Raw genomic sequence first — 14,241 nt, 5'->3', positions numbered from 1 at the left:
AATAAAGTGGGTTGTGGCAGCCTTCTGTGAATCCCTTACAGACAAGGATTCAACCCCAGTGAACTCTCCTCCTCTGACTCTGGTAGGACTCATGACAGCAACCTTGGCTCTCCAGCTGTTGTTGAATGACAATTCCTGTCATCTCCAGCCCAATCTATTGTGGCTGGAAATGATGGGAGTTGTAGTTCACCGACAGCTGGAGAGCATGTTTGCCTACCCCCTGCTGTAGGATGTTGTGGTTGGGCACAGTATGCTGTTGGTCAGCAATTAAAATGAAGTGAATGAAAAAGCCTTGGCAGTGTTGCTGTGCCACCTCCATTCTGTATTAAATTACTGTGGATCGTTTTGAAATAAACTTGACTGCTTCTCTGCAGAAATATAAAGTCATTCCTGGCTTCCACTGTATGTTGCTTATAAAGTGAAAGCTTACATATGTTCTGCATCACTATTAAAAGCTACACTGTGTGTGGGATGTGCATGTCAGTGAATGAAAAGGTCCTTGTGGGCGAACTGCTTAAAATAGCAGCATCCATGAATCAGACCTGCTGCTGCTTCTTAAATTGCAGGGTGGTAAACTTTTTTTGGTTTTCCCCCCTTCTTTCTGACAATCTGTTCAGAGGAATTGTGTGTAGACTTGACTGTAGGTTCTTCTTATATACGAAAAATGTTAGTTAACTGATGCTGATGTCAGTGAATTTTATTTTGCAAAGCTGAAATGAAGGGATGGAGCTCTTATTTATCCATACTCTACTTTTCAGCTAAAATTAGCTCCCAGTACCATATAATTAGGAATATGTTAATTGTGGGGAGATCGGGGGGGGGGGAACAGTTGCTTCTAGTCCTTGGCAATAGAGGACATAATCCAAGTTGCAAGCTGAAGGGACAGAAGAAGCTGCAGATCAGGCTTAGGGACTGTCCGGCTAATGGTGAAAATATTGAGAGAGCCTTGGAAAACATGTGGATCACTCTTCTGCCCTCTTGGGTTCTAAGCTATTCCAGTCGCATGCCAGAAGAGGAGGGAAAGTTCCAAACAGTCTTACCTCTTAGTTCTGACTTGCAAAGAGACTCACAAATGGTCCTGGCTCCTCTGTGACACATCGACAACCTGGACAATGATTGGGAAATGGCATCAGTATTCTTCCAAGTTGCAAAAACGTCCCAGTCTAGTTGTTGTCACCTCTGGAAGCAATCCTTAGAGAGCCAGTGTGGCGTTGGACAAGGACTGGAGAGACCCAAGTTCAGATCCCTGCTAAGCGATGGATTTCACTGGGTGACTGTGGGCCAGTGACCTCTCTCTCAGCCTAACCTACTTTACAGGGGCCCCTGGTGGCGCAGTGGTAAAACTGCCGCCCTGTAACCAGAAGGTTACAAGTTCGATCCTGACCAGGGGCTCAAGGTTGACTCAGCCTTCCATCCTTCCGAGGTCGGTAAAATGAGTACCCAGAATGTTGGGGGGCAATATGCTAAATCATTGTAAACCGCTTAGAGAGCTTCGGCTATAGAGTGGTATATAAATGTAAGTGCTATTGCTATTGCTACAGGGTCTTTGAGGATAAACCACCATGTGCACTGCTCTGGACTCCTTGGAGAGGAGAGCTGGTCTTGTGGTAGCAAGCATGACTTGTCCACTTAGCTAAGCAGGGTCTGCCCTGGTTGCTTATGAATGGGCAACTTGATGTGTGAGCACTGTAAGATATTCCCCTCAGGGGATGGAGCCACTCTGGGAAGGGCAGAAGGTTCCAAGTTCCTTCCCTGGCATCTCCAAGATAGGGCTGAGAGAGATTCCTGCCTGCAACCTTGGAGAAGCCACTGCCAGCCTGTATAGATAATACTGAGCTAGAAGGACCTTTGGTCTGACTCAGTATATGGCAGCTTCCTATGTTCCTTTGGCGGAAAAGCAGGATACAAATGCATATCAATATTATCTCAGTTAATATTTAACACATTGTGAGATAAATATAAAGGAGGCACAACAGCAACCTTTGTGCAGTGATCAGTCTGTTATCGTGCTGAATTTAAGGTCACAGAGAGCTTTCAGTTTCATCAGGCACTTGGTCTGAGTTGAGCTAATGGCCTGGTAATGTGTATGCTGCTGTGACATCATCATCATCATTATTATTATTATTATTATTAATTTACACAGAGAAATAATAAATAAATAAGATGAATCCCTGTCCCCAAAGGGCTCACAATAAAAAAGAAACATAAGATAGAGACCAGCAACAGTCACTGGAGGTACTGGGGGTGTGCTGTGCTGGTGGTGGATACGGCCAGTTACTCTTCCCCTACTAAATAAATTGAATCACCACATTAAAAGGTGCCTCTTTGCCAAGTTAGCAGGGGTTAGGGTGCTAACTTTGATGATGTTGTCTCATCGTTTAGTAGTCGTATGTTTTTATATAGATTTTATTTCTCTCTCTGAAGAAGGCCCTAATTGCAGGGGTGGGGTAGGGGAGCCAAAACATACTGTTTTAGACTGAAGGAAGCCATATTCAAATCCCTGCTTGTTTGCTAAGTTGGTTACAAGCTTCAACAGGTTTTCCTAAATTTAAGAGCCAAACTGCCCTCTGCTCTGTGGGGTGGCAGACTTGCCACCAGCAGTGCCCTCCATTTCGTGGAGGATTAGATTCCCCACTTTGCCAGCTCTCTTCTCCTCCTCCTCCAGGGCATATCTGTTTGGCTTAGGCAGGTGATGGACAGATGTGACCAGGAGGAGGGAGCTAGCAAAGCAGGGACAGGTTGCTTCTTCTTCCTCCTGCTCCTCCTGGTCATATTGGTCTAGCAGTTTCCTGCACCAGATGGACATGACCAGGAAGAGGAAAGAATAACTTGCTTATGCTTCTTGTGGTCACATCTGTCAATCACCTGGCTCAGGTACCACACTTAAATTTCCAGGTGTCATGATGAGCTGGTACCTGGGAATTGTTCAGCCCTGTTTTAGTAGGTTACCTTGAGCCAGTCATTCTATTTCTCAGCCCAAACTCTGCTGCACAGGATTGTTATGAGGATGAGAGAGAACCATATATGCTTCCTTGTCTGCTTTGGGGAAAGGGTGGGATAAAAATATAGCTAATTCTCAGTGTCTATAGACACAAGAAGGTGCCTTACGTGAAGTCAGACCACTGGTCCATTTAGCCTAGTATTGCTTATTCTGGTTGGTGGCCTTCCCTAGAGATACCAGGGACTGAACTCTGGGTTGGAGCCTTCTGCATTCAGAGCTTTTGCTCTGCCAGTACTGAGTGAGGGGAAGGCTCGGGCCACATAGTGCAGGCACTGCTACAACACAGCAGCCCAAAGTGGGCCTGCATTTGTCTGAACTAGTGAAGTCAACAGTCCATGCAGAATGTTCTGGACAAATGCACAGCATCTGTAACACTCAGTTTCACCACCCATTATGAGTGGTGGTGGTAGTAGACAGTAATTGCAGGACCTCTGATGCACAGGACACAGGATTCTAGCCCCCGCCGCCACTGCCAGAAGAAATTGAAAGGGCAAGGGGAGCAGTGGAGAAGCAGGTCAGCAGAACCTTTCTGCAGGCCCATGAGTCCTCTCTGATAACGTTGCAAGTATTTATCCACACTTAGTACAATGCTGTCTCATTCGGTTTAGAAATATTTTTCTGTGAATTGCTGTTAGATGTTTGTGACCACTTAATACAGCCCCTCTAACAAAAACCGAGCAATATTTACACAATATTTTTATTTTGTTCTAGGTTCTCTGTACGGTTACATTTGATTCACTGGAATCAAGTGTGAAATCTGACGTTATCACAACAGCTATAAGGTATATGCAGTCTTCCCTTCTCCCCTCACACCCATCGCCATCAACTCTGGTTTTGTTACAAATTAAGCCTTATGATTTGGCTCTATAGGATCTTGTATCCGTGATCTTCAAGACAATGAAGTTAGCTGGTACTTTGCAAGCCAGCTAACTCAAACTGTTATTAACAATGGATGTGCTATATTTCTCCAAAAATATAATAGCTGCTCACACCATTTAAAATACTAATACTGGGGGGAAACAGTCTCACAAAAATATATGGCTAAAGGAGAGACGGAAGTAATTTAACATATTATAAAACACAGTCGTCAAAAGCCAGTCAAAAACATTCCTAAGAGAGAGCTTGCTGATGGGAGTCTTATTAAAAATACTAATAGATTTATTAATGTGTTGCTCATCTAGTTATATGTAACACTTATTTCTATTTTTAGTGGAATAAAAGAGAAAAACTTTATGCTCCATTATGAGGTATGATAATTTGCTTTGTGTCACTTGAGCTTTTTTAAGCAGCTATGATTAATCATTAGATTAATGATTGATTAATCATTTAATTATTCTAAAACTTATTTTTATTCATTTATCATGTTTCTATACCACCTGTCGTGCATCCCTAGGCAGTGTACATAAATTAAAAATGCAATACATATAAACACGAGTTAAAATGATTAACTTTTTATATATAAAACCAATTAAAATTAATTAAAAGCCTGAGAAAACAGGTGCGTCTTAAGGGTTTTTTAAAAACAGCTAAAAGTGGAGAAACTGGTTTTTACAGGGAGTGCATTCCAGAGCCTTGGGGCAGCCACAGAGAGGGCCAAGTTCCGAGATAGCCACCACACGAGCTGGTGGTAGCAGTAACTGGACCTCTCCAGATGAGCTTAATAGGTGGGAGGGTTCATAACAAAGGAGGCACTCTCTTAAATACCCTGAACCCAAGCCGTTAAGGGCTTTATAGGTAATAACCAACACTTCGTATTTCGTTTGGAAACATAGCAGCAGCCAGTGCAGTTCTTAAGATTAGTGTTATATGGTCTCTGGGGGTTATCCCGAAGACCATATGCCTGGCTGCTGACCAACTATAATTTCCGGACTATGTACAAATGCAACCCCACATAGAGAGCATTTCAGTAGTCAAGCCTGGAGGTTACCAGCATATGTACCATTGTTTTAAGATCATTTTCCTCCATACGTGGGCATAGCTGACATATCAGCCAAAGCTGATAAAAAGTGCCCCTGGCCAATGCCTCAACCTGAGAGACCAGAGAGAGTTTTGGATCTAGGAGCACTCCCAAGTTATGTTCTTTCTAGGGAAGTGCAATGCCATCCAGAACAGGCAGATCTAAACCATCTCTCAAGTTCTGACCTCCCACAGTCACTACCTCTGTCTTATTTTGATTCAATTTCAGTTTGTTATCCCTCATCCAGCCCATTACCACCTCCAGGCAGGCATTTAGGGAAGTTATGCCATTACCGAATGAAGTTGATATGGAGAAATAGATTTGGGTGATGTCATTTTGACAACACCCTGCATCAAATCTCCTGTTGATTTCTTCCAGCTGTTTCATGTAGATGTTAAAAAGCACTGGAGACAGTATGGAACCTTGTGTAACTCCATACATTAACTCCCGCTTTGCAGAGCAACAATCTCCAAGCGACACCATCTGGAATCTGTAAGAGAGGTAGGAACACAACCACTGTAGAACAGTTTGCCCTAATCCCACCTCCCTCAGACAACCCAGAAGGATATCATGGTCAATGGTATCGAAAGCCGCTGAGAGATCCAAAAGGAGCAACAGAGTCACACGCACTCTGTCAATTCTCAATTGGAGATCATACATCAGGTCCCAAAACTTAAAATTTAGTGCTGATTCCCACGTTGCCTTTTGCGGGTGGGTGGGTAAAATATGTTTATGTCTGAAGGCTTTTTCTGGGGCTTGAAGGTTTGTGCAAAGTGGTGCAGAACTCCTATAAGGAAGACTTGCTGTATGATAAAATGGAATTGTGGCTGTTTCTTATCAGTCCTGTACTTTTAGCACTTTTTTTTCTTTGAGATTAAACCGGATTGTAATAGGTTGATTCTGTTTCAAGAAGGTTATTTTATCTTATGGTTTTATGATATAAATTTTGCTTGGTGCACCGTGAGTTTCACAACCATGGATTTGAGTATCTGCGATTGGGAAATTTCACCACCCTCTCCAACTGCGACCGAAGTATTCAAAGTTTGGTGCCATTTTTTTAAAAAATTGGGTGGGTTGGGGGGGGTCATTCTGGGGGCCAGGAGAGTCATTCTGGGACACAATTCTGGGAGTCAAAGGGGAATTTGTGGGGTTCAGGGGGGCATTTGTGGGGGTCAGGGGTTCATTTCCGGGGATCAGGGGGCGGTTTCTCTATTTTTTCCTTTATTTTCAGGTACTTTTCTCATCACAATTCCCCTAATCCCTATTTCCCACACAAGTCCATATCTCACCTACTATGAACTTGCCAACTGCAAGGGTTTCCAGGAACGGAACCCTCAGGGTTGGCGAGGGACAACTGTACTCTTGAAATAGAAAACTGGCCAGTAAGTACCATAAATAGTCACTCTTTGCCTGTATTTTCAGAGGGCAGAAAAGGCAAAGAGGGACTTTATTGTGCCCTTTTTATCTGCTTAAAAAGGAGAGATACCTGAAAGAGCATAGGGAGGAACAGCCCTCTCCTCTTCTGCTCACCTGTTGCCTTGCATTCTAGGAAAGAAGAAAACTGCTGTTGATACACTCAGAGCCATGTGTGTTCACTCTGGTGGCAGCTGTTCTCCCCTTACCCAGTGAATGGGACGACTCTCTTCCTCCTGATAAAATTTTGTCAGCTGGAGGAAAGTTGGCCCATTTCTCTGCTCAGGGAAGAGCAGCTGCAATCAGAGGCTGCAAGTGGGGAAGCTTAAGCATGGAGTTAATGTGCAATAGCAGTAGAGATCTGACCCTTCCAAAGGTGCAGAATACTATTCACAGAGACACAATTGCTAAAAGCGCTCTGCAGCCTACATTGGTCACTGGTTCTCCATTGGACAGCTTATACAGATATGAGTGCTTGTTTTTCACATATTCTCTGATTAAGAAGACAATGTTTATCATATACATGAAACAGCTGGGAGAGATCATCAGGAGGTTTGGTGTAGGGAGTTATCAATATGTTGATGACACCCACATCTTCTACTTCTTGCCAACTTCATCAGGAAATGGCATAACCCCCTTAAATGCCTGCCTGGAGGCAATAATGGGCTGGATGAGGGATAAACTGAGACTGAATCCAAATAAGATGGAGATACTGACTGTAGGGAGTCGGAACATGAGAGATGGTTTAGATCTGCCTGTTATGGATGGGGTTACACTTCTCCTGAAAGATCAGGCATGTGGTCTGGGAGTGATGGATCCCAAACTCTCCCTGGTTTCTCAGATTGAGGCTGTGGACAGGAGTGCTTTTTATTAGCTTTGGCTGATATGCCAGATAGTCCATTTCTGGAGGTAAATGACGTTAAAACAGTGATAAACATGCTGGTAATCATTAGGCTTGACTACTGTAATGCACTCTACTTGGGGCTGCCTTTGTACGTAGTTCGGAAATTACATTTGATACAGAATGCGGCAGCCAGATTGATCTCTGGGTCAACCCAAAGAGACCATATACCACTGATTTTGACAGAGTCGAACTGGCTGCTGATATGTTTCCGAACGAAATACAAAGTGCTTGTTACTACCTATAAAGCCCTCAAAGACTTGGTCCCGGGGAGTGTTCTCTCTAACTTTTTTCATCTGTGTGTGGAATGAGTTTTGTTCTGGGTGGCAGTATCAAGGCAATGTGTGTGCACACCTGCATTCAGAGTGGGACTGTCCTGATTCAACCTGAGCGGAATCTCCAATTAACTGATCAGACATCAAAAAATGTGTAAGCGTGTACCCATGTGCAACCGCCTTCTCTGTCATGAACGCTGTCACTTCTTAAGATGATCTGGAGAGATACGATTAGGGTGGCCGCTGGCTTGTTTGGTGACTCGAGATCTGACCTTCCCTGTCGCTGCCCTGGGGCTCTGGAATACACTCCCTGTTGAAATAAGAGCATCTCCTTCTCTGCTTGCTTCTACAAAGACTCTCTCTATGTACCTGTTTTCCCAGGCTTTTAACTAAAATTTAAATTTTAATGTTTTTATTCACAGAGATTGGTTTATGAATTTTTAACTATTTTATATGGTTTTTATATTTATTTTAACTTTATACACCACCTAGAGATGGTGGTGTATAAATGTTAATGTTTTTATTCACAGAGATTGGTTTATGAATTTTTAACTATTTTATATGGTTTTTATATTTATTTTAACTTTATACACCACCTAGAGATGTCTATATCAGGTGGTATAGAAATGTGATAAATAAATAAATTGGTGAATTGGCCCTTTGATTTTTTTAAAAAATCATTTCTACTTTGAAATATAAATGGGAAGTCCTGAAAGGCTTTCAAGGTTTTAAACAATGCATTGATTCAAACTCCTTATGTAGTGTTCTGTATATTGTTTAATGGGCAAATATCTGACATTATCTTCACTTGGTATTATAATGTAACTGTTCATCCTGAAACTATACAGAGTGGAGTGTGCTTAAGACCATCCATTGGAATTAAGCGTGCATAGGACTGAGCTTTTTTTTATGGTAGAAGTGAGTCACTGAAAATGTGACTAAAAATTTTGAACGAACTATTTTCAATAGATAATGATCTTTTTTAAATTCTAAAGAGTAGATTATTAAATCTGCAAGTGATTCATTGTGTTCCATAGTCTGCATATTTTTATACTGGGTGAATTCCATGGGCTTTGCTTTAAGATGAATGCCAACTATTAGGAGAATGTATTATACTCACTTTTGTAAATGGAAATTTTGCCCTTTTGCAGTTCCCTCCATATGCAACAAATGAGATCGGTAAAGTTACAGGCATAAACAGAAGAGAACTTGGCCATGGTAAATAACAGCTGAAGAAGTTGAACACTTGCACTGGGGGGCGGGGGGAGACAACAAATATTGCTTGTCTTCATGGCATAACCTTTTACCTGTAGGTGCACTTGCGGAGAAAGCATTGAAGCCAGTGATTCCCAGTGAATTCCCTTTCACGATAAGGGTTACTTCAGAAGTATTGGAGTCCAATGGTATTGACTTCTTTTCTTTTAATCTGCTTCTGTTGCGTTTTGGCTTTAGAAAAAGGGGTCAACAGCATTAGGAAATCTCCAGTCGATGTTATGCTGCAGAAGGATGAAATTTCTGAAATGCAACAGAGCTTGCAGAGCGGGGAAGGGGGAATAGTGTGCAACTCGCATCTAGAAGCAGTAGTACCCATATCTAATAAAATAAAAAGATGGTCAACAATTGTATTTCTAGGTGAGTTGAACTGTAGCTCAGTGGTAGGTCATATGCTTAGAGCGCTGAAGATCCCAGATTCAGTCCCTGGCATCTCCAAATGCAGCTGGAAAGCTGCTTCTACTCAATGGGTGACTTGACGGGGAAATGTGGGGAACCAGCAACACATGTTCCCAGTGGGCATGACCTCTGAAGCCGTTCTTGTCGAGTTCCTGAACCCACAACCAACATTTTCCCAACTTCCATTTGACTTCTGTAACTCTGTGAGGTTGTGTGAAGAATATTGTGCAGCTGGCTCAGGAGCCAGATCTGAATGGGTTCTTCAGATGTCATGCCTGCTGGAAGCACGCTCTACCAGTTCCCCACATTTCCTGGGTTTACTGGCTTGCAGTGGTTTGTGTGAAGCTGCCCAGGGTAAACAGTATTAAGCTTGCTGAACCAATGAGCAGATTCTGTAGGGCAGGTTCAGATGTTCATGCTGCTGGGAAACATTCATATTTAGATCACTTAAATTAAGAAAAGTATTGAATACTCCCCAAGCTTTTAATAGATGATTGATTTTGTTCTTGCTATTCTATTGCTTTTATTGTTTCTTCCACTGCTGTTTTATTGGCTAGTGATATTTAATATTTTAACTTAATTGTGGTGATTTTTACTATTGGCTGCCTTGGAAGCTTTTGGTAAAAACAATTGATAAGATTGTTAAAATATTGTTAGTGTAATAACTTCTGTCTCTAGGATCATCTTCAATGGCTTCCGCATGTGGTGGGAGTTTAGCGCTGATGGATGCAGGTATGTAGTCCAAAAAATTCAGACTCATTCATATTTGGACACATTGATTAGTGAGCTTGTCAACTTGGAGGTGCTATCACAACTCAGAAATATATATTCTTTATTATTAGGAGTCCCAATATCATCTGCTATAGCAGGTGTTGCTGTGGGTTTGGTTACCAGACCTAGTTCTACAAAAAATGGAGACTTCGAGGATTACCGCTTGCTAACAGACATTCTGGTGAGAGTTCCTACCTGTTTCTGTTTCTCAGTGTTAGAGTTTGTCAGTCTAGAAAATCTGTCCTATACAGCTGAGTCAAGATTTGCCACTAATATAATGAGAATTGAGCACTAAGCAAGGCTCTCCTATGTGAGCCATATAAATTATGAAGATCTGAATATCTTTGCTTAACTGTGCATAAATCATAGCAACAGGAGATTTTGCATATTGCTACATCAATACACTGGTGTAGAGTTGTCTGAGTCACTATGAACGAAAAAGTTCCCAATTCTCTCTCCTGAAATGAATTCAGTGTGTGACTTTAAAGAAGCCATTCTGAGCTTTAGTCCCCCTCTCTGTCTGAAGTATGGGGTTAATATTATTGGCCTACTTTACAGAGTTTCAACATAATGTGTTTGAAGCGCTTTGAACTTTATAAAACTGCTATATAAACTAGCTGTTGTCACCATGGAAATCAGAGAATGTGGATTGAACAAAGAGACTTTATATGCTTCCTGCTTACAATATGGGTGGCCCTGGCACCTGCAGTTTTGCATATCCACGGTCAGGCGATGAAGACCCAACCTCATTATATGCGGTTCAAAAAATAGTAAAAATTTGCCTATCCGCCGTTCCTGGGTGGCCGGAAATTATTTCCGATGTCATTTCTGGCCACCATTTTGCTGAATGGAGCCATTTTGTGACTCTTTTGTCAACCCCTCCCTCCTCCAATTTTCATGGAAAATTGTGGCGGGGTGATCATTGTTGCACAGCTGAAGACCTGAAGAGAATGGTATGGTGCTTTTATGGATGCCTCCTCCCCATTTATTTACGGCTTTTTTTACTTCTAGGAACCTAAACCCCATCTCCATAGGGTTAAGGTCTCGTTATCCATGGTTTCGTTATCTGCAGTTGTAGGCAAGAACGGAACCCCTGTGGATAATGAGGGCCACCAATACAGAGCTTCCACCTGACAATTCCTACATTTAGTACAGTTCCCACTTGGAAAATATATACTTCAGCTGGCAAATGTGCACAGTAACTGATTGGTCTTTGAGGTGATCCATGTTCCCTCACAACCTAGGTTCTGTGCCTGCGCAGTGATCCTTGCAGAAGAATTCAAAGCTCCTAGAGGCACTCTTCGGCTCTGAATTGCGTCCGTGGTGCAACCATTATTATCGACAAGAGAGCACTCAGTTCCTTCTCATTCACCACGCTGCTCGCAGCAGGAAGGATTATCTCCACTTTTCCTCATTCCTCAGCTTTCTTCAGCATTGTGTTTCGGCTTGACTCTTAACTGGTTTTCCGGACTATTCTTTGGTTTTCCCCTCAGACCTTTTCTCCCCAGTGATTTTCAGGTTTTGACTACAATTTATTTCACGGCTTTTCTCCTTCTCACCCCTTTTTGTCGCTGGGAAATAAAAAAAAATTTTTAAGTGTACCTCCTGCGGGTGTGCTTTACCCCCCATCAGATAAACACAATGAATGTTTAATTTGTTTTAGCGAAGGGCACAATGTCAATGCCTGTAGAATTTATTGGGCCTTTTCTGGGAAAACTAAGAAGAGCCATGAACTTCACTTGACAGCGACCCTTTACGAGACCATACTTCGACCACCAACACCTATGGTGAATTATCTGGGCCCGTCAACAGCGTTGATGTCAGGTGACAGCCACTCATCGGGACCATGAGCAACTTTGGAATCAGCTGTCCACCATCCTTCGTGATCAAAGGCAACTTCGGCAACAGCCACCACATCTTCTCCTCAAGCCCCTTCTCATAGAGACCATGGGGACATGACTTTCAAGAAACCCATGGCAATTGACGTTGACACTCAACACCGCCACCACAAGAGAAACGAACATGAATGCTATAGATCATTGAGCCCGAAGCATCACCAAACTTGCTCTACCTCTGCGACATAAACAAAGTCAAAGCCTTCTACAACATCAAAGTCGAAGGTGTCGCCTCATACCCTTCGCTGTCTAATGCGTAAGGGATTTACAAGGGATCTCTACCCTTGACACTGGACACGTCAACATTGCAAGTAACACCAAAGTTGGGCCCGACTGTCATTATTCTGACATTGCTTCTGTGTCCAACATCGTCTTCAACTTCAAAGTCAACCTCACCTCACTCATCGACTACCTTCGTCACAACTACCATTTTGATATTGGTACTCCACAAAACTGACTACTCCACAAAATCCTGCATCTAGGGTTCCTTCACCTATTGTCATTAAATCACTCCCAGCTCGCCTTCTACATGACTCTCCTGACAAAGAGCATCAGTCTTCAAGGGAGTTATCTCCAATATCAGGGAACAAATCCACCTCTAGAAACCTTGAATCTCTCCCATGATCTTCTATTAGCAACCTGTTGGGGTCAACCTTTAAAGGCTTTCACCTTCATGCCTGGACGGTGGTGATGATTCTAAATCTATGCAAGCTCCCAGAACACCATCCACTTCACCTGCTAAAGTGACTCCACGTTGCTCCCCTACTCGCTATTGGAGGGAGCATTGTCATCATTCTGCACCAAAGTAAGTTACTTACTTTCTTCCAGAACTCATCCACCCTTCTGGAACACAATCTATGCACTCTTAGTCTGGACATGAGAAGATCTCTCCTTTATTACCTAAGTAGAGCTAATGTTTTCAGACGATCAAACAAGCATTTGGTCTTTTACAATGGAGAAAACAGGGGTCGCCCTATCTCTAGGCAAAGATTATTTCATTGGCTTGTGGAGCTTACCTTCCTGTGCTTCAACAAATTGGAGGTCAACCTCCCCCCCGCCCCCGAAGATCAGAGCACACTCTACCAGAGCCATGGCCACGCCGGCAGCTCACATGTCTGGCATCAGCATGAAGGATATTTGCAAAGTGGCCATGTGGTCTTCGGACCTACCTTTTGTCAAGCACTATGCTATGGACATCCGTTCAGCAGTGGAGGCCAACCTGGTCGGGTGGTTCTCAAAAAAAGTACTCATAACCAGTATCCTAGTTCCACCTCCATCCTGATGAGCTTGTTAATCACCTAGGTTTTGAGGGAACATGGATCACCTCAAAGATAAACAGGCTGCTTACCTGTAACAGGTGGTTTTTTTCCCTGGTGATCCATGTCCACGCACAACACCCTCCTGGCCTACCGCACTGCTAGGATACCTCCACAGTTATAGTGACTTACCTGACTCCATCTATGGACATTCTTCTTGGCTTATTACAACAGTGATCAGGAACTGAGGAGAAAGGTGCTCTCCTGCCAAAAATAATGGTTGTACGATGCGGCGGAACTGAAGAGCACCTCTAGGAGCTTTGAATTATTCCTCAAGGATCACTGTGCAGGTGCAGAACCCAGGTTGTTAGTGGACATGGATCACCAGAAAGATCACCTGTTACAGGTAAGCAACCTGTTTAAATTGCCCATGGATGTTGACTGGGCAGATATGCAAAATTCCTTTATAATGTACATTTTCATGTGAAGTGGTGTCGTGAACATTTTTTAGTGAGCTCCCATTAACCCCAACATCACGCTAAATGTGTACATTAACGTCTTAAGCTGTTTTTAATGTTTACTGTTTCTTTGGAAATTTGGGCATTGCACTTCTCTTGCTGGAGCTAGTTCTCTCCAAAGGAATTCTCAGCATCTTCATTGGCTTAGCCTTAAGCTTATTGCCTATTTGTGCTCAAAGTCTGTAATTACACTTGCAGAAATACTTAAGGGCAAATAAAACTTTGATCTTAAGTCCTCTCGTCTGGGCTGATTATTGGGCTCCATCCGCCCAACGAACCTCCCCTATTGGGGTCAGGGGTACCCCGATGCTTCACCCCCCCAAAAAAGCTCTACTTTCGCCATAGAGACCACAAAACCATAGTTTGTGGGGTACTGTTGGGAGAACCCGAGAGCCCACACCCCGCGCTTGCTTGCGCTCTCCCTCTCTCCCCTCCCTCCCACCCCCCACAGTGGTGATGTGAGCATGGGCTTCAAGGTTGCTATCATTAATGAATCCACCATTTGCTGTAGAACTTCCATCCATCTAATATGTTCAAGATCATAGCAGAAAGGCTTTTAGGTCAAGTGATACCACCTCTGCAG

General features: G+C 43.0%; 1 protein-coding gene across 2 annotated transcripts in view; it reads left to right on the top strand.

Annotated features, from left to right (window-relative positions):
- The window catches only part of PNPT1 (polyribonucleotide nucleotidyltransferase 1), a 58,359-nt gene that overhangs the window by 28,309 nt on the left and 15,809 nt on the right, over nt 1-14,241 (top strand). For both annotated transcript variants that reach the window (XM_053246382.1, XM_053246391.1), the window contains exons 14-19: nt 3,713-3,783; nt 4,212-4,248; nt 8,699-8,765; nt 8,861-8,950; nt 9,897-9,950; nt 10,061-10,170. In XM_053246382.1, the coding sequence (XP_053102357.1) occupies nt 3,713-3,783; nt 4,212-4,248; nt 8,699-8,765; nt 8,861-8,950; nt 9,897-9,950; nt 10,061-10,170 (429 nt within the window). The remainder of the gene's footprint in view (nt 1-3,712; nt 3,784-4,211; nt 4,249-8,698; nt 8,766-8,860; nt 8,951-9,896; nt 9,951-10,060; nt 10,171-14,241) is intronic.

The sequence above is a fragment of the Hemicordylus capensis genome, chromosome 1, assembly GCF_027244095.1.
Source record: "Hemicordylus capensis ecotype Gifberg chromosome 1, rHemCap1.1.pri, whole genome shotgun sequence".
Lineage (NCBI taxonomy): Eukaryota > Metazoa > Chordata > Lepidosauria > Squamata > Cordylidae > Hemicordylus > Hemicordylus capensis.
Note: the sequence above shows the minus strand (reverse complement) of the source record. Positions and strands in the feature narration are given on the sequence as shown.